Genomic DNA, 21496 nt, shown 5'->3' with positions numbered 1-21496 from the left:
TATGGTTTCAGGAAGCGTCCTCGTTGTCCATCTGTTATCTCATTCAAGGATACAAACCTGATAAGATAATTGTTAGTAATGTCAAATGATTGACCAGTTTTGTGCGTATACATAGAACTAGTTGTGCCGGCGAGGCGGCTCTGTTCGCGGGAAATTTTATACACATATATGAGTCCATGACGCTTTTATTAGCGAAGGGGTGGGCAGAGGTGCCACCAAGCCACTCACTTTTCGCCATGAATGTTCCGGTCCATGTTGTGGGTCTGGAAATTTAGTTATTTACTCTATTTAGAATTCGAGATATTTTTCACTAATCAAATATTCTAGACTTCGAAAACCGCCATACTAATTTTAATTCACATAATAATGATATCATTTTTATATGATGCCATAATCATTAACACATACAGTGACCAAGGTCCATAAGGTGTTATCCCGCCATAGTCACCCACGTAATTGTCGCGGTCCGGGATCAGCCTGTGTATCAGGCCAACAGGCCGGCATAATTGTGTCAACTGTCGAGGGATAATCATCTCTCGCCAGTCGATATTCTATTGGACACTACTCCACGTACCATCAGGTGCAGTGGTCACTTTGCCGCACCCAAATAAATAATTAAAAAAATAACTGATTCAATATTTTAACGATTAAAGATACCAATGGCTTTTTCTAAACAATATTGAAATTGACCAAATATAATAAATATAATTTTACCTTAAAATTGACTTTTTTGGATTGGTTTATTTTTGGAATCGTATCAAAGGATAACAATGGAATCGTTTATTGAAATGTTAACCTAATTATCTATGAATGTAAGGAACGAATAATCATTAAATAAGAAAACTTTCAACCTAAATTAAATTGTCACAACTAAACAGGATGGTAATAGAAGGATTAAGGCGATACCTCAAGGTCCATTTTCATACATTTTGTTTCGGCTTTAATCTGGGTAACTAAACAAGTATTGGCAAGTAAAGAATTTAAATTCACGTCTAGTTAGTGATTAGTTCTCGCAGTTGAAGAAAAACGTAAAAATAATTAATAATCATGGATATTTCGGCCTTTAAAATTTAATATGACGAAATTTTAAAGGCAGAAATATCCATGATTATTAATTATTTTTACGTTTTTCTTTCAACTGCGAGAACTAATCACTGACTAGACGTGAATTTAAATTCTTTACTTGCCAATATTTGTTTAGTTACCCAGATTAAAGCCGAAACAAAATGTATGAAAATGGACCTTGAGGTATCGCCTTAATATCTTTTGCTCTAAAAATAATTCCAAATTTAAATTCACCATTTTGATTTACCCCTAAAATCTATCTATTTGAGGTCATCGTCCCGCGCATTCACAAAACGAGTCCCGCCATGTTTTTTGTCTGCATTCCAAAGCACGCACAAAAGATTTGAACGTACTACGAACCATAGACACGCTGGAACGCTTTTGAATTTGAATTTCGAATATAATATCAAATTGTATTTGAATTTGGAAGGAAATATAATGACTCGTGTGTCTTTACGCTTAGGTATTTTTTTTCTTTTTTATGGCAATTGTTGTACATTTTGCCAATTTCAATATGGGGCTTAGGTATTTATTTGAAATTTTGTTTACATAGACCCATAGATTATAAATACATTTTTCTTATACATATCTGGGGTTTCTTTAATGAGAGATGCTCAGTTGGACCACTACTTTAAATGCTACCGTCCCGTCACAGACGTTAGAGTTTAGACCAACCATCTCGCTACCCATGGGTATAACTAAATGTTTTTGTGACCACCCTGTGAAAACTAACCAAGCATTCTACCTACCAGAAAATTCTCGGGGACCTTTTTTGCAAACCCGGGTCCTCGTATTGGTTAATGCCGCCTCTGAAAAACTAGGCCAAGGGCAATGACGTTTTACAAATAGACGCGTCATAGACTAACAAAATTGCACATAAAAACAGCACACTCTTTACTAAGTAAAATAAAAAAAAAAAAGTTTACGTCGAATTGATAACCTCCTCCTTTTTTTTGAAGTCGGTTAAAAATAAAATACTTTATTTATCACGTAGGCGAACAAAGTTGCACTTATGATACGTCAAAACAAAGCATAAGAATAATAATTATTATTTCTAAATAACTATTAAAATTACTTATATAACTATGGACATTTTAAATTAGGGATAAAATTTATACTAAAGACAAGGTACAAACTGAAGTAACCAGCTCGGGCTGGCAAGTAGGGGGAAATAGAAGGGTAACGCGTCGCGATCCTCACCGGCGAGGCCATGAGCCCTAACCTAGCTAACCTACCAGCCTTTCACTAGCTACCTAAGTGATGACTACCCGAAGAAGAAAGGCAGAAAGAAACTCCGGGTTTTCTTTTTTTTTTTTGTCATTAATAGTCACATACTTGTACAGCCCTAGCAGCTAGCATTGATACGGCCCGAGCGTCGACCGCCGTCGCCATGACAGTCGAATAAAATGCATTTATTAGTTAAAATAAGTAAAATAGTGTATACTTATTACTAACGTATGAAATGGAACGTTTTCTTCATTCACAGTTGCAGTATAATTTGTAAATCACTGATTGGAGCTTGACTAAGTGAATGTCGGGCAATTACCTTGCTTTCGCCTTGCCAATATAGAGCTCGGGCAACGTATCTATGTAATAAAACATATTAGGCCGAAGACCCTTTTTATTTTTTGCACTCTGGCCCATGGTTATTTCGTTCCGCCCCTGCTTTCTTTACGTATTGCCTTTGACAATGGCCTTACCAAGATAGCTCGTGTAGACATAATTTCTTTTATATTTCCGACATCGTATGCAATGTTTTATTACTTATCAATCAAACTGTCAAGTCGTGGTAATTACATTTTAGATGATTTATGAGTTTGCCTTACAAGACTGTTTTCAAGTTTTGTGCCTCACGAATCCTGCTATATTACTGGAACGACTACAGCGTATTCGATTCGAAGTCCTAACGACGTACTAAAGAGCTGTTAGAGCAGAGATTCCCAATATTTTTTTTGTAATAGACCATTCTTTGTAACTAAATAACATGTACGTGTAATTTGAATAAGTTGTATACACTTCTATTTGGATTCTGACTAGCCATTAGACCTACTGAAATGTAATTTAGATTATTATTGTCAGTAATCTGTTTAGTGTATCTTTATAAATAAATAAAATAAATAAAAATTCCCAAAATTTTGCTGGTGCCGGACCCCCTGCAGCTAAATTTCTACCATATTCAGAATATGCAAGTTTTTACATTAACACTCGCTGAGTTTTATAAAATACTAGCGACCCGCCCCGGCTTCGCACGGGTGCAATGCTGATACTAAATACACTACAGAAAAACTGTGAACGTTGTATATAAAAACATAGCGGCCCGCTCTGGCTTAGCACGGGTATAACATAACAAAATAACAGTATTTCTCCACTATTTAATGGATGTTATTATACATATAAACCTTCCTCTTGAATCACTCTATCTATTAAAAAAACCGCACCAAAATCCATTGCGTAGTTTTAAAGATTTAAGCATACAAAGGGACATAGGGACAGAGAAAGCGACTTTGTTTTATACTATGTAGAAATTATCTACATTGATAGGTGAAATCAAGCCAACATTTTAGTTCTTTCCGAGGCTATTCTTGTGCGCTTGAACTCCACACCGAATGCACGCTCGCACGGCGGGATATTTGTCGCGGCTCTAGGCACACCGTTCAGTGTGTATACCTCATGGTTGGATAACACATTGAGGCTTATAAGGGCTCGTTAATCTTTCTTGATTCAGCGGCGATAGCCTAGTTGGTTGTGACAAGGACTGCCGAGACGAATGTCCGCAGGTTCAAATTCCAAGGGCACACACCTCTGACATTTTTAAAAAGATGATGTGTGTATTCTTTGTGAATTATCCCTGAATGTGAATTAGCCCTGTATTATATACTGTCCCACTGTTTTGCACGGGCCTCCTTTCCTACTGAGAGGATTAAGGCCTTAGTCCACCACGCTGTAGTACGGATGGTAGACTTCACACACGAAAATTCCTATAGAGAATATCTCAGGTGTGCAGGTTTCCTCACAATGTTTTACTTCACCGTTAAAGCAAGCGATAATTCACAACAAATACACACATATTTTTTTAGAGAAGTCAGAGGTGTGTGCCCTTGGTAGTTGAACCTGCGGATATTCGTCTCGGCAGTCCGTTCCACAACCAACTAGGCTGTCATCGCTTTTCTAACGTCCATATAAACTGTTCAAAATCTGGAGTTAGAATTAAAGTTCGCTGCAGCGCTAAAACATCAATCTTCAAACTTGTTAAACACGCAGTGCTAAAGCGCTTATAGAGTATAAATAAAATGGCAACCAATACCGGATTGTAGTACACTTCAATTGAACACAGTGAGCGTTCGGAACCCAAGATCCAGTACGTAGTACATTGCTCTCTTCATAAAATAATGACCTATTCCAAAATTGTTAATTTGTGGGAATCTTCAAAGAAACGAACTTGTTTTAGTAGAAAACAACACGGTTTTACTCACGTTTAAAAAGTAGTTGGAATCGTCGACCAGTTTCGACCTATTAAGTAGGTCATCCTCAGGGGGCGAGTACTAAGAGGACATCGCGTCGCGTTGAGTGATCGAGAGGTCTCCGCGATGACCTACTTAATAGGTCGAAACTGGTCGGCGATTCCGACTACTTTTTATACGTGAGTAAAACCGTGTTGTTTTCGACTAATTCAATATGTGTCGCGTAAGTTTTAATAATATTAAACGAACTTGTGTTTGCGACCTTTTTTTAAGTTGCTATAAAACTGAACTTATTAAAGATAGGTCAAAAATGAAACCTAAAGCATGAAAAAAAGATCGCAAACAGAAATAAATTTTTTGACAATTCCCACAAATTAACAATCGATGGTTACTCCTCTTTTGTGATGTAAATACACACCCTAAATCAATGCTATTATTATCTCTTATCATAGTTATAATTTATTACTCACGCGATAATGGCTAAATCTTTCAGACTTGTTTGCATTTCACGATAAAAATGTTGGCAATATTTAATTAATTGCTTGTGGTAGACAATTTATCTTCCGTTTATTTTAGAGAATATAGTCTGTGGAAGTATCTTCTAGGTTAGGTTTTCAAAACTAACTAAGTATAATGATTTCTTATGTTTACGCGAATGTTAGACATTCAATTTAAACTATTTTTCGGATTTTATAGCGATTTAATACTTTAGTTTTCTCCCGACGTTTCGAAGACTGCAGCCTCCGTGGTGACGGGGGACTGAGATGTTCATCAAAGTCAAAGTTACAATATCTAGCTATTGGTAGTCCGATCTACGCAGAATGAACTCAGTGTCTTGACTTTATGAGTAACAGCTTTCATTCGAGGCTTCGGCCACGTGATAGTTTTCCGGGATAAAAGTCCCGTGATAGAAAAGCCTCCTTCCCATAATCTTAAACTATCTCCATACCTAATTTCATCTAAATCCGTTGGTTAGTTATTGAGTATATCGCGTTCAGACAGGCAGTCGGATGCGGCAGGGGACTTCGTTTTATAATTTATGTTTTTTAAGGGAAACAATTCCGTCGTACATAATTACTTGGCGCAGGCAATGGAAGCTCTCAAAATTATTGTCTTCACCGGTGAGGATCGCGACACGTTTCTCCCTTATTGCTTATTTAAAAATTCATATATACATCATTTTATTTCTTCTTCCCTGCCAGCCCGAGCTGGCTTCTTTGTTTACTAAGTATATTTTTCATTTATTTTATTTTCAATATAAATTTTCTTTGTTTATATAAGCTAATTAAGTAATAATTAAATATTTTCATGTACCTTGACTTATCATAAGTGCAACTATGTTCGCCTACGTGATGAATAAAGAATTTTTATTTTTTATTTTTTTAAAAAGGAATAAATTTTCACCGATTTTGCTACATTTTTCGTTCATGCTCAGCTCCTATAGGTCATAGCGTGATGTTATATAGCCTATAGCTTTCTATAAATGGGCTATCTAACACTAAAATAATTTTTCAATTGGAACCAGTAGTTTCTGAGATTAGAGCGTTCAAATAAACAAATTTATTCTTCAACTTTATATAATAGAACCTACACATTATTGTTAAAGAGAATATATTATGTAATAAACATAGCTGTTTGAAAAAAGGAGAAAAGTTTCATCATATAACAATTTACAACCGTAATAGCATTTTTTCTAAAGTTTGCTAAGAATAACAAAAACGAATAAAATTTATGATATTTCATTATAGTTTTAATTTTAATGAAAAGATATTTGTGATATATTTGAAATATGTTTTTCCTCCCTAGGGAATGAACCTGCGGCTGGCGTTCGCCATCCTGTCTTCGGGATGCTGGTCCGCCTTCCAACACGGGTACAACACAGGAGTACTCAACGCTCCTCAAACGGTAACAATAATATTTTAATCATAGCTAGAGATCAGCCACGCGGGAGATATTATAGTGCACAAGTGTGTGCAGTACATAGCACTCTCTGTTCCTTCTCATAGTCCGGTGATACAATCCGACATGACCGGAGAGATCAGCAGGACCAACGGATTTACGTGCCGAGGCACGGGGGTATCCCACCAACTTCCTGACTCCGAGTTGCGACTGAGTAATTTTTAAGATAGAAACTCAGTCACAATTGTTATATATGTAGTTATAAGTATAGCGTGCTGCGTACACGCCTTTGGCGATGGGCTAATAAATTAGTGCGTTACGAGCCAGCGTTTGTTTCACTCGTGTCCCGTATAGCATACTTAACAGTGGCGACGAGTACCCACACAAAAAAGGAAGAAAAAATCATGGCTACTTTTGGCATTTTGTCTTGTTTTGATCATTCCATACAAGAATGGAAAGCGTATAAAAGTAGACTATCACAGTGGTTTATCGCGAATGATATCGACGAGAAATCTGATGCGACGGGAAAAAGACGAGCAATTTTGCTGAGCGCACTCAAGGAAGCCACCTACAAATTGGCTTCAGACCTCGCCTTACCTAAGGATTTACAAGACGTTCCTTATGAAGACATAATCAAGATACTTGATGATCACTTTACACCCAAAAAGTGCGGGTTTAGTGAGCGACAAAAGTTTTACTCGTCAGTACAACAACAGGGTGAAACACATCAGCAGTGGGCAGCGCGATTGCGGGGACTTACTGCTGACTGCGGATTCACCAACGTGGAGGAAATACTGCGCGATCGATTTGTCTTGGGGATGCTGGCTGGACCCGAAAAAGAGAAATTGTTTAGCCACGACATGAAATCCTTAACATTGGCGAAGGCAGTACAAGTAGCTGGGAGCATACGGTCTGCACAGGCTGGTGCCGCGGCCACAGCCGTTCCCGAGCGCACGACGCCACAGGTGTTCCAGATCAAGCGCCGCGAGGGCGACGGCAACGGAACATCTCTTACGGGAAAAGAAAAGTGTTCAGTGTGCGGTCGTTCTAATCATAATTCTACCCAGTGCCGGTTTATTAACTATAAATGCAAGAAGTGTTTTAAAAAAGGTCATTTACGTAATGTGTGCAAAGAAATTAAATATATGGGGGTAGGAGATGTGAATGAGGACGATGACGATGACGGTAAGTTACTGAACATTCGCTCGCTGCGCGGAGAACCTATGACGGAGGTTGTAATCATAGGCGGCATTAAGTTAAGATTTGAAATTGACACAGGATCGGCCGTGACAGTTATTAATGAAAAAACCTCAGAGAAAAAACATATCGTCAATATTTCAGTAACATACCATTGTCAAATACCGTAAAGAAATTATTATCGTATACAGGTAATGTCATGAAATGTTCGGGGGTAATAAATGTTCCCATAGAATACGATGGAAAGCAACTTCCCATTGACATTTACATAATACGAGACGGGGGTCCGCCTTTGCTGGGCCGTGATTTTCTGTGCTTTTCAATTACAACTCAATTCTTGTAATTTTATTAATAATTCCAAACCCGACGTTATTAATTTACAAAAACGATTTCCTCGGGTATTTTCAGACAAACTAGGTAAGTTTAACAAATACGAAATAAAACTGAGATTAAAAAACGACGCTAAACCTATTTATTTTAAGGCACGCCCGATAGCCTTCGCATTACGTAACAAAGTAGATAACGAAATAGATCGCTTAGTAAGTTTAGGTATCCTGAAACCGGTCGAACACGCAGAATATGCGTCGCCTATTGTTCCGGTGCTAAAACGCGACGGGTCCGTCAGAATATGCGCCGATTACTCCGTGTCAATAAATAAACAACTTTTGGTAGAACAATATCCATTGCCTACTGTTAATGAGTTGTTCGCCAAGTTGTATGGAGGCCAACAATTCTCCAAGTTAGACCTCTCTATGGCTTATAATCAGTTTGTATTAGACAAAGAATCACAGTGTATAACTTGCATAAATACACACCGGGGTCTTTTTGTATACACGCGTATGGTATTCGGCCTTTCAAGTGCGCCGGCAATCTTTCAACGGGCTATGGAGTCGATTTTATCGGGTGTTGACGGCGTGTTATGTTTATTGGACGACGTCTTAATTACAGCCGACAACAGCAAATTGCATTTAGAAAGACTCCACATTGTTCTGCAAAGATTACAAGACGCGGGACTCATTTTACAAAAAGATAAGTGTGAGTTCTTTAAAGATCAAATTAATTATTTAGGATATGTAATTAATAAAAATGGGTTAAAAAAGTCACCGGATAAGGTTAAAGCAATTTTAAGCGCTCCGCGACCGGATAATGTAAATAAGTTACAATCTTTTTTAGGCCTGGTTAATTATTACAGAAATTTTGTTCCCGACGCTTCCAGTATTTTAAGTCCTTTATATGAGTTATTAAAAAAGGGTATCAAATGGACTTGGAGTAAAAGCCATAACGAAGCATTCTGTAAAATAAAAAAAAATATTATCATCGGACAAAGTTCTTGCACATTACAATCCTCAGTCTAAACTAATTTTAACAGTAGATGCCTCGCCAAATGGATTAGGGGCAGTATTGTCTCAAGTAGGGGAAGACGGCGCGGAAAGGCCATTATCATTTGCATCGCGTACCTTAAATTCGGCAGAAAAACGCTATGCGCAGATACAAAAAGAGGCAACTGCGATAGTTTTCGGCGTGAAACGATTCCACCAATATTTATATGGGCGGGCAAATCCTTTTATATTGCGCACCGATCACAAGCCACTTGTCACTATATTTGGATCGCACAAAGGTATTCCCGAGGTATCGGCAAACAGGCTGCAAAGATATGCAATTTTTCTTAATGCATATAATTATGTTATCGAGTACATTCGTAGTGCCGATAACTGTGCGGATTATTTGTCTCGCGCGAGCCTCCCCGAAGTCGGTGACGGTGGAGGGCAAGAGCATGATCCGGCCGCCTCGGCCGCTGTGCCCGCCGCTGTAGACGACCGAGCAGCATACGTAAACTTTGTTTTTGAGGGTAATTTGCCGATAACCTTAGATCAATTACGCGAACATACGCGAAAGGATATTACTTTATGTAAAGTTATACAATACGTTTTACAGGGCTGGCCTAGGAAAATAGATAATATAGGTTTAAAACCTTATCATAAATGTAGACTTCAGTTGGCTTTTGAAAATGGGTGCCTTATGAAGGGGTCACAAAGTTGTCATACCCCAAGCTCTGCAGAGTACTGTATTAAATGAATTACACCACTCTCATCTGGGTATAGTAAAAACAAAAGCAGAGGCGCGTTCACGATTTTGGTTCCCGAACATAGATAATGCACTGGAAAAAATGATAAGTGCATGCAACATTTGCATTCAACTCAGGCCAACACCGCCGCGTGCGCCCCTGGCAACATGGCAATTCCCACCGAAAATATTCTATAGGGTGCATCTAGATTTTTTAGGACCTATTAATAACCGGATGTATTTAATTATTGTAGACGCATACTCCAAGTGGGTAGAAGTATACGACACATCCAATGCATGTACTACGAGTGTTGTAATTGAAAAACTTTGCGAATTTATGTCTCGATTTGGGGTCCCCCACACTATAGTAAGTGACAATGGATTAGCTTTTACATCACAAGAATTCCAACAGCATTGCTTACTCAATGGTATAACTCATATAACATCGCCGGCTTATCACCCTGCGAGTAACGGGCAAGCAGAAAGCTATGTGAAAATAATTAAGAAAGGCCTTCGAACCAGTATACTATCATCGGATAATCAAAAAACCAGTAAATTGAATTTGTTAAAATACTTATTTCACTATCGTAATTCGGTACACTCTGTCACAGGCCTTTCTCCGGCTCAAATAGTATATGGCGAAAATCTTAGGTCACGTTTAGATTTACTTAATCCTAAGCCCGTGCGGCCGTCCTCGTCGTCAATCACATCTCTTACTGACCGTGTTAAACAACAACAGTGCTCGCAGAATAAGTACTATGGCGGTAAGAATAAACAGTGTTATAGTGTTAATGACAAAGTTTTATACAAAAAATATTTTAATGGTAATAAGTTTGTTTGGTACAAAGGAATTGTTGTAAAAAGACTCGGAAAAGTTTTATATTTAATTAAAGATGTAGTGCATTTAAAGTTATTAAAAAAGCACAAAAATCAAATTATTTTGTTCCGAGGCGATCAGGTTGCCGAAAGTTATGACTATATGGATGGCGATAACTACGATGAAAGTGAGCAGTGCGCCACCGTCGCGCCTAACTCGCCCTCGACTGTGAGGGAAGAGGAACCGAGGCCGGAGGACGTGGACACGCGGTCATTGTTGTCGTCACCTTCAACAGAGGTGCCTCCCTCAAGGAGTACTGTTAGACTATTGCGACCGATTCCTAGAGTTAATTATAAGGTGTAAAATTGTTATTTTTAAAAGTATAGTATTAGTATTTCTTTGTATTGTGTCTTTTTGAAGGGGAGAAGGTGTTATATATGTAGTTATAAGTATAGCGTGCTGCGTACACGCCCTTGGCGATGGGCTAATAAATTAGTGCGTTACGAGCCAGCGTTTGTTTCACTCGTGTCCCGTATAGCATACTTAACAACAATTATTTTTGACACGGGATTCTACAGGATCTCAGCGCGGTAGAGACTTTCCCGCCCTCACACCCACCACTACAACTCCTGTAAGCCAGGATCAGCAGTGGCACGCATTTTATGACACCGAGCAGTGAAGCTCGGCGAGTCTCAGGGTAAACTAATATGTCATTATCCCGCAACGAAATTAATCCAAATAGAAAGATAGGGAGGAGTTGGAAATATTAATTGTCCACTTTCCTCCAGAGCAATGCGGGTGACAAAATCATGATGAAAGGAGGCGATTTAACCTCAAGGAAATGGACGATTACAACTAGATAAGCTAGTTATAAAGCACCATGGATAAAATTAAATGACTCAGCGCGGTAGTCGAACTTGTACCGCGTATGCTTTACAGCTAGCCACCGAAGCACTCAATAATATAAATTCTTCTTTTCCTTCGAAGCTTGAAGCGGCGATAGCCTAGTTGAGTGTGGAACGCACTGCCAAGACGAATGTCCGCAAGTTCAAATCCCAAGGGCACACACCTCTGACTTTTCTAAAACCATGTGTGTATTCTTTGTGAATTTATCGTTCGCTTTAACGGTGAAGGAAAACATCGTGAGGAAACCTGCACATCTGAGAAGTTCTCTATAGGAATGTATGTGTGTATATGTGTCTTATAACGCGATACTAAAAATATCCCATATTCGAATCATTTGAATAGAAAACAAAATGTTTCACATATAAGTATATAGCAGCGTAAATATTGACATCGCTGTAAAAGAACAGATGCGTTCCTCTATGGAAGGGAAAGATCTCCAGTCGGCAGATGTTTGTACCGGCCGCGTCCCTCCGACGGTTCCTATTCGGAGGTGGTATATTGCGTCGCGCAAATTCAGCTATCGCAAGTCAGAATCATTTGTCGCCATCTGGGCGCCGCGAGGGGAGTGCAAGGGGTTGTACGAGCACCCCCTGTCCGGACGGAATGGGAATTATCGACCACAGAGGTTTATTTATGGTTTACCATATACAAATAGACGCGCGATTTTCATTTGAACAAAAAGTAAATTTAATAGGGGACCGGCCTATGCTTGATTTTGTACATTATTCTATATGTAATGGTTAATAATACGAAAAAGAAGCACTCCTGCGAAAACTGCATAACAATTGGTTAAAAAATTAGCGAGTAATTCATATTTAAAATATTGTAATGTGCAGAAGTGGGCGCGGTGTGGGGATATCGCTTCATCTCTTTTTTTCGCACGCGTCGTAATTCCCGATGACGTCACATGTGGATATTTCGTCTCTTTTCTGTTTCTTGTTAATTACCCCTTCCACCGAAATTCAAAGACTTGTAACTTGTTGATTTTTTACCTGATTTTAATAATTCCTTCTGTATTATAATTTATATTATGTAAATATTTGATAATAGTAAAGAACAAAAATGAGTCCGGTACCCTATTGTCGACGCTCCTTACGTAAAATATCGAATCTGCAATATTGCCTTTTGCAGATGCAATACTTTTCGTAGGGACTGTCGAATATACATCGCTTGTTTAGTGTAAATTACCATGGCGGTAAGCACTTCGATTCTTATTGTTTTAAATAAATGTAGTTCATTTTAATAAGGACCGTTTAAATACCGACAGTCCCTACGCAAAGTATTGAATTTGCAAAATGGAATTTTGCAGATTCGATACTATACGTAGGGACCGTTGTTGTATTATGTAGTACCTACTATAGTGTGTAGATGCAGATGCACCTCCCTAAAACTAATCTTGGCGACGCCCATGGCTATTTTGCAAACAAACCCCCTTATTCATAGACGTTATTTATCTAAGGACGGAGCATTGCTGTGATAACAAGTCTGTTTCCCAGCTTTGTATATCTGACAGCTTGATGTTTGTTCTGTTTTTAATATTAGCCAATCACAACGGCCCTATGTCTACGCACTGCGAGGGCTGTCATGCCGTCAGCACAGAGAAACAGACTTGTTATCACAGCAATGCTCCGTCCTTAGATAAATAACGTCTATGAATAAGGCAGAAAATCTCTATTTATTTATTATTTAATTTAATTATTATTATAATGGTGTATGTAAATAATTTAAAAATATTTCAGGTCATGTCAGAATGGCTGCACGCAGAAGCTCTTACTGGTGCCAACTCCTCGATACCTGCTAAGGATGACCCCAAAGTTACTGCAGTGTGGTCGGTAGCCGTCGCGATCTACTGCGTGGGCGGAATGATCGGAGGCGTCATTACAGGAGTTGTAGCTGACAGGTAAATCCACATAATAATAATCAGCTTATATAAAAAAAAGGTACATATTGTTACTGACTTTTCGGACCACCAACAACTCAGTCCCCACGACCATTCAGACTGCAGTCTTCGAATCGTCTGGAGAAAATTGGAATGCAAAAAATATAGGCATAATAATATCAGCCCTGTATTATATACTGTCCCACTGCACGGGCCTCCTCTACTACTGAGAGATTAGGCCTTAGTCCACCACATTAAAATTCCTATAGAGAACTTCTCAGGTATGCAGATTTGCTCACAATGTTTTCCTTCGCCGTTAAAGCAAGCGATAATTCATAAGAATACACACTAACTTTAGAAAAGTCAGAGGTGTGTTTGGGTTTTGAATCTTCAGACATTCATCTCGGCAGTCCGTTCCACGTTCAACTAGGCTATCGCCGCTCTTATTCATCTTCTATATTATTCCTCTCAGTAGTAGAGGCTCGTATCCAGTAGTGGGACAGTATATAATACATAGTATCACGCCTGAGAGAGACTGTGGATTGCCACTTTCCACGATTCTCGCATACTTATTATAATAAATATCAGCCCTGTATTATACACTGTCTCACTGCTGCACGAACCTCTATTAAGAGGGATTAGTCTTAGTCCACCACGCTGTAGTGCGAGCAGATTTCGCATATCCTTCTTATATAGTACTTCTCATGCAGGTTTCCTCACGATGTTTTCCTTCACCGTTAAAGCAAGCGATAATTCACAAAGAATACACATATAATTTAAGAACAGTCAGACGTGTCCTAGGGATTTGAACCTGCGGAAATTCGTCTCGGCAGTCCGTTCCACACCCAACTAGGCTACCGCCGCTACGAATGTAACTAACGAATTTATTATTTCAGATTTGGCAGAAAAGGTGGATTGTTATTGAACAATCTGTTGGTATTCCTTGCGGCGGCTTTACAGAGCTCGTCCAAGGTCGCAAAATCAGCTGAACTTCTGATTGTAGGCAGGTGAGGACGAATATTACATTATAACGCGAACAATCAACAAACACTTTAAGGCATGACGATAGAGTTATATAAAATATGATATAGCCTATAGCCTTCCTCGATAAATGGGCTATCCAATGTTAAAAGAATTCATCAATTCGAACCAGTAGTTACTAAGGTTAGCGTGTTTAAAGAAAGAGAAACTTTTAGTGTTGGAGAGCCCATTTATCGAGGAAGGCTATATAACATCACGCTATGATCAATAGGAGCGGAGCATCAATGAAAATGTTGCAAAGACGGGAAAAAATCATTACATTTAAACTGTTAAAGTTACGTAACAAACATGTATGATGGAATTATTTCTGAAAGTCCATTGTAACCACCCTACTCCCCTTTCGGACCGCGTCTGCCTGCGCATAGACAAATTAAAAGATATATTTAAATATATTTTCAGGTTAATTATAGGTATAAACAGTGGACTAAACGCGGGTCTTGCTCCGTTGTACCTCTCAGAAATATCACCGATCGCCCTACGTGGTTCTGTGAGTATTTATTTACATATTTTTGTATATTGCAATCGACTGCCTTGGTGGCGTAGTTGTACTGCACTTGTGCTACGACAGCGCTATGAGGCCCTAGGTTCGAATCCCGAGTTGGTATCAGCCCGGAGTTTGGAATTTGTGCTCACTCCACTTACCATCAATTGCAGTGGGGTCAATTAGCAGTGCGCGTCAAAAAAAATTAAAACGGTAAAAGCAAAAGAGATGGTACAATTGGTTATTTTCTCGTCCATGTGTCATAAATTTAACATTAACCAGCGAGCAACACCTAACGTGTCATAAATTTAACATTAACCGACGAGCAACACATACTGTGTCATAAATTTAACATTAACCAACGAGCAACACATACTGTGTCATAAATTTAACATTAACCGACGAGCAACACATACTGTGTCATAAATTTAACATTAACCGACGAGCAACACATACTGTGTCATAAATTTAACATTAACCGACGAGCAACACATACTGTGTCATAAATTTAACATTAACCAACGAGCAACAGATACTGTGTCATAAATTTAACATTAACCAGCGAGCAACACCTAATGTGTCATAAATTTAACATGAACCAGCGAGCAACAGATAACGTGTCATTTTATAACCAAACATATTCCTTCCAGATAGGCACGGTATACCAACTGGTGATCACGATGACCATCCTCCTGTCTCAAGTGCTGGGGCTAGAGTCGGTTTTAGGCACAGAGGGAGGGTGGCCGTGGCTCCTAGCTGTGACGGCGTTGCCAGCAGCTATACAGATTGCTACGCTACCACTTTGCCCTGAGTCGCCTAAATACCTCCTGCTCAATAAGGGCAGGGAGTTGCACGCGCAGAGAGGTGAGTGACATATTATTGCAGTATACTATTACAACAAGTAGCGGCGATAGCCTAGTTGGGTGTGGAACGGACTGCTAAGACGAATGTCCGCAGGTTCAAATCTGGCACACACCTCTGACTTTTCTAAAAATCATGTGTGTATTATTTGTAAATTTATCGTTCGCTTTAACGGTGAAGGAAAACATCGTGAGGAAACCTGCACATCTGAGAAGTTCTCTATAGGAATTTCGAAGGTGTGTGAAGTCTACCAACCCGCACTAGGCCAGCGTGGTGGACTAAGGCCTGATCCCTCTCAGTAGTAGAGGAGGCCCGTGCTCAGCAGTGGGCAAGTATATAATACAGGGCTGATATTATATTATATTATATATTACAACATATTCTACTCGCCAGTGCAGGATTTATATTTTTAAAGTCACAGTTCACATTGTGTCAACTAATTTTCGGATTTTATCGCGGTTTTAGTATTTTATTTTCTCCCGACGTTTCGAAGACTTTGCAGCCTTCATGGTCACGGGGGGGACTGAGGTGTTGTTCATCCGCAAAGTCAAAGTTACAATATCTACCTACATTTTATAAATATACAACTATTTAAAAATTAAATGTAGAACAAATAAATAAATAATAAATAAATCGGAACCCAAAAGATCGGCTGCCAGACTTCAAGACTTTGTGAGCTCATTCTGCGTAGATAGGACCACCAAAAGATAAAAAATTTAAATAAAAATAATTTTAACAAAAAATTTAACCGCCTTCAAAAACCACTCAAAACCAAAAAATAATTTCACATAACAAGTATATATTGGATACCAATTTTGGAGTCGGTGCCTAATTAAAATTGCTAGTTAGCTATATTTGTTGCATAGTCCATCTATGAGCTAAATTTCTTTAAAATCAATAAAAAGGAGTAGGTTTGCGTGTACTACTAACAAACATACAGTAACAAACATATAGTGAAAGGTGTAATACCAAGCACATGTATAGTGTTTCATCTTTTTATTTCCTCTTTTTTCGAGGCAGGGAGTGTAATACACCCATATTTGACCAGCTGTATGTAACAGGGGAAGAATTTGGGTAGTGTACAGTTCACAAATTTAAATATTTCCTTAATAGCTTCCATTTGCTGTGCTGCGGCGATGTGTTTATCTCCGGTGACGATCTGACTTGCTGACTTTGTACGCTGGAAGCACATTGTTTTCGTATATTCGTTAATTTATCCAGCTTAACTAGCAATTTTAATTAGGCACCGACTTCAAAATTGGTATCCAATATATACTTGTTATGTGAAATTGTTTTTTGGTTTTGAGTGGTTTTTGAAGGCGGTTTAATTTTTTGTTAAAATTATTTTTATTTTTTGCTTTTTTGTGTTAGTAAAAAATAGACCGTCTCAATGGCATAGTTGTGTTTCGCTCTCGATACAACTATCGCGCTGAGGAGTTACACCTCAGTACCACTGAAAAGGGGAAAAGGTGTGATGCTATATATATGTATGTAAGAAGTAGATTCGAGGAAACCTAACGCAAAAACACAACTGATATATTTGGCTCACAGTACAACTATCGCGCTGTGGTGTAACACCTCTGCCTACCCCTGAAAAGGGGAAAAGGTGTGATGCTATATGTATGTATGTATGTAAGAAGTAGAGTCCACTAAACCCAACACAAAAACACAACTAATGTGTTTCGCACGCAGTACGACTATCGCGCTCAAATGTTTCACCTCTGCCTACCCCTGAAAAGAGAAAAGATGTGATGCTATATACATGTATGTAAGAAGTAGATTCAAGCAAACCTAACGCAAAAACACAACTGATATATTTCTATCATACTACAATTATCGCGCTGTGGTGTTACATCTCTGCCTACCCCTAAAAAGGGGAAAACGTGTGATGCTATATACATATATGTATGTATGTAAGAAGTAGAGTCAATTAAACCCAACCCAAAAACACAACTGATATGTTTCATACACAGTACGACTATCGCGATGAAATGTTACGCCTCTGCCTACCCCTGACACTATATGTATAAGTATGTGAGAAGTACAGTCAACCAAACTCAATGCAAAAACATAACTAAATACGTCACAGGAAAGCTAAATTCGCGATTTCGTTTTCTTGGACGACATAATTATTCTAGTTTTTTTAATTTTAAAACCAAACTACCGAAGCGATCTTGAAAAAAATTTTATGGGACCAATCTGGAGAGAAATTCTTTCGAATAAAAAAATAATTTTCCAAATCGGTTCATAAATGAGCGAGTTCTGAGGCAACAAACATACAAAAAAAAAAAAAATTCACGTCGAATTGATAACCTCCTCCTTTTTTTTGAAGTCGGTTAAAAAGTTGTATATTTGTAAAATGTAGTTAGATATTATAACTCTGACTTTGCGGATGAACAACACCTCAGTCCCCCCCGTGACCACGAAGGCTGCAAAGTCTTCGAAACGTCGGGAGAAAAGTAAAATATTAAAACCGCGATAGAATCCGAAAATTAGTTTAATTTCAATGTCTAACATTCGCGTAAACATAAGAAACCACAGTTCACATCAATTGAAACATTTTGGTATCTTTTCAGCTCTCAACTGGTTACGTGGCGATGTTGCAGTCCACGGAGAAATGGAAGAAATGCATCAGGTAATGTTATAAACTAATTTATACTTGTAGGAACAGTTACAAAACATAATATATTAAATTAAGGTTTGAATATATATTACGTAGCAACGTCTAGGTAGATGTTACCGTAGAGAAACAGATGGTTAGGTTCTTCTATGGAAGGGGAAGATCTCCAGTCAGGCAGATGTTTGTGACCGGCCGCGGCTTCTCCAACGGTTCCTATTCGGCGGTGGTATATATACTACGCGTAGCGTTCGCATCTCAGAATCGATTATCGCCATCTAGTGTGATTATTAGGCATTATTTCCTAATTGTCAATAGCTCGGAGTTCCAGTGATGTTCACGAGATGGCGTTGTATATTAATTGAGCCGCCATGGCTATTTACACTGAAAAAAAAATATATAAATATTCAAATATTCTTGTCAGTGAATGAAGTTAATAAAAACAAACTTTATTTCTTATTAAACTCGCTCTCAAAGGCCTGCCTGCAAACCGTTTATCAATTGAAAGACATTTAATAGGTTCAAATTGTAAAGCAGTGTTTAGAGTAGAAAGAAAAACTTGAAGAATTCACCTTCCGCGAAGTTTAAAAGTATTGGCATGATAAAGAGAATTCTACATATTTGGAAGAAAGACTTGTGGCGAGTAGAGGTTGTATAGAATATTTGCAAGCAGCTATGCCGGCATGAACAAGTTATTTTCCAGGGAAAAAAGTATATAAGTAGCACTTACAAGTATCATGTATCATGTTAGTGAAAAATTCAAAATCGGTTCAGTAGTCCCCGAGATTAGCGCTTACAAACAAATAAAATCTTCAGCTTTATATAATAGTATGGATTTGATATTTTGTAAATGAAAACTTCTAATTTAGAAGATCTTGCGCAATACATTAGGGGACGTTCAAGTATTACGTTACCCAAATTTTGAAAATTTTTGACCCCCCATGTTACGCGCCGTAACATTTTCCTGTACGCTACCCCCCCCCCCCCCTTCAAAAACTTATGTAACTCTAAAATTCATTTTTTTTTCGCAAAGTACCGGAAAATCGATAACCTTTGTTATTTTTTAAAATAAAAACCCAATGTTACATATCGCGTTGTACGAACCCTCCCTCCCGCCCCTGTAACGCATCGTAACATTTTACAAGAACCCCCTCCCCTCCAAATTGCGTTACGTAATACTTGAACGGCCCCTTACTGCGAGAACTTAGTAAAATTTATTTTTCATAATTCCAGGAAGCTGAAAAGAACAAAGTAAGCAAGAAGATAACGCTACGCGAGTTGTTAGTGAAACGCCAGTTGAGGCAACCGTTGCTGATCGCTATTATTGTGATGATCGCGCAACAGTTGTCCGGGATCAACGTTGTGATCTTCTTCTCTACGGATATCTTCCGGAAGGCAAACTTGAGCGATGCGCAGTCGCAATACGCTACGTTAGGTAACTATCTGGATATTTTTTCTTTTTTTTTAATCAAAAAGGGGGTTGTGTTTTACTAATTGAGGTGGGGTCGGTCAGATTCCCGCTTTTTACACGTAGCTCGCATCCCCAACCCACAATTTATGGTGCACAAATGGGGACAGTTGGGATGGGATTTGGGGAAGGAAAGCATGGATCCTTTTTTTAGGATTGGTGGAGGGAAGAAGGTAAATGACCGCGCTCTTGTAAGCCTTAATGTGAATTTACAATCAAGAGGTATACCACTGGACTGTGTAAAACTGTTGAATAGATTTAGACTGCCTCGGTGGCGTAATTGTGCTATGGTACGACAGCGCTCTGAGGTCCTGGGTTCGAATCCCGGGTCGGGCAAAGTGATATTTGGGTTTTTCTGCTCAGTATTAGCTCGGAGTCTGGAATTTGTGCCCGATATGGCGATAGGCTCGCCCCCTATCACATCATGGGACGGAACACACTTGGCGAAAAGTGGGTGCCCTGGTTGCGCCTCTGCATACCCCTTCGGGGATAAATGCGTGATATTGTGTGTGTGGATAGATTTAGGTGTCTAAGGATTACATTTTATTTATCTTGGAAAAAAGCATATCTGACTTTATAGCCAAAGCAAGAGCAAAACTTGTACAACAGATGTATATTAGCTCTCACGTGCCGAGAATACCCGCTCGGGCAGATTTTTACAAATTGTTTCTTTTTTGGAAATTTTCAGAAATATTACTTATTATCGGTTCGCTTTTTTTAGCTTTATTGCATTCTAAATATTGATCCGATGTTAGAATTGAAAGGTTGCTGCTAATTTATATTTCTTTGCCTCAAAAGCGATATCTGGGCATGCCATTGGGTTCGGAGAGTAAATCATGTTATCATTCCAGGCATGGGCGCGATGAACGTGGTGATGACGGTCATCAGCTTGCTGCTGGTAGAGATTGCTGGCCGGAAGACGCTACTCCTCACCGGCTTCCTGGGCATGTTTTTCTGCACCATCGCCATCACTGCGGCGCTTCTGTTTGTGAGTATTCAACCCAAGAGATATGATTGCTCGGATATGAGCTAAAAACGTGGTAAAAATCGCTATACAGGAAGCTGACTTAGTCTATTAATTAAGGCATTAACCGCAACCAGACCAAGATAATAATAATAATATCAGCCCTGTATACTTGCCCACTGCTGAGCACGGGCCTCCTCTACTACTGAGAGGGATTAGGCCTTAGTCCACCACGTTGTAGTGCGAGCAGACTTCACACACCATCAAAATTCCTATAGAGAACTTCTCAGATGTGGAGGTTTCCTCACGATGTTTTCCCTCGCCGTTAAAGCAAGCGATAATTCACAAATACACATATTTTTTTTAGAAAAGTCAGAGGTGTGTGCCCTTGGGATTTGAACCTATACCATTGACCAGACCAAGATACTCTTACCAAATCAATAAAAAAGCAACACGGTGTCATCAGAATATTATTTATTTTCTAAGACACTGCGGCCGGTGATCTCAAAATTAAGTGATCAATATGCCTACGATAGCTAGCACGTTGCAGTGTGCGAATGAAATGAGAAATATCTTTTGACTGGGCGCCGACGCCGCTCCAAACAAACCAATGAGCGCTCGCGCACAACAAGCAACATCCTCTGTGCCCCTGCGCATCCCAACGCAAATTAGTGACTCGGATTAGGTCATAGGAGGCCGGTCGGCCGCGTTACCTAAAAATCAATGTCCTAATGATTTCTTATGTTTACGCGAATGTTAGACATTGAAATTAAACT

The 21496-nt window shown here is 38.9% G+C and overlaps 3 protein-coding genes across 3 annotated transcripts in view; all 3 read left to right on the top strand.

The window, feature by feature from the left end:
• The window catches only part of LOC115449782 (solute carrier family 2, facilitated glucose transporter member 1), a 55766-nt gene that overhangs the window by 27831 nt on the left and 6439 nt on the right, over positions 1 to 21496 (top strand). Inside the window, exons 2-9 of the mRNA XM_037438922.1 lie at positions 6333 to 6431; positions 13149 to 13309; positions 14185 to 14295; positions 14729 to 14816; positions 15461 to 15674; positions 18248 to 18306; positions 19522 to 19723; positions 20608 to 20744. Of these exons, the coding sequence (XP_037294819.1) occupies positions 6333 to 6431; positions 13149 to 13309; positions 14185 to 14295; positions 14729 to 14816; positions 15461 to 15674; positions 18248 to 18306; positions 19522 to 19723; positions 20608 to 20744 (1071 nt within the window). The remainder of the gene's footprint in view (positions 1 to 6332; positions 6432 to 13148; positions 13310 to 14184; positions 14296 to 14728; positions 14817 to 15460; positions 15675 to 18247; positions 18307 to 19521; positions 19724 to 20607; positions 20745 to 21496) is intronic.
• On the top strand, positions 6580 to 8142 carry LOC119189435. Its single transcript, XM_037439016.1, has one exon. The coding sequence runs from the start codon at positions 6830 to 6832 to the stop codon at positions 7790 to 7792; it is 963 nt and encodes a 320-aa protein (XP_037294913.1). The 5' UTR covers positions 6580 to 6829; the 3' UTR covers positions 7793 to 8142.
• Positions 9414 to 11126, top strand: LOC119189407 (uncharacterized protein K02A2.6-like). Its single transcript, XM_037438960.1, has one exon. It carries the CDS (start codon positions 9790 to 9792, stop codon positions 10864 to 10866), a length of 1077 nt encoding a protein of 358 aa, XP_037294857.1. The 5' UTR covers positions 9414 to 9789; the 3' UTR covers positions 10867 to 11126.

Source organism: Manduca sexta, chromosome 1 (assembly GCF_014839805.1).
Source record: "Manduca sexta isolate Smith_Timp_Sample1 chromosome 1, JHU_Msex_v1.0, whole genome shotgun sequence".
Lineage (NCBI taxonomy): Eukaryota > Metazoa > Arthropoda > Insecta > Lepidoptera > Sphingidae > Manduca > Manduca sexta.
The sequence above is the reverse complement of the archived record's forward strand: the minus strand, read 5'-3'. Positions and strand labels throughout refer to the sequence as shown.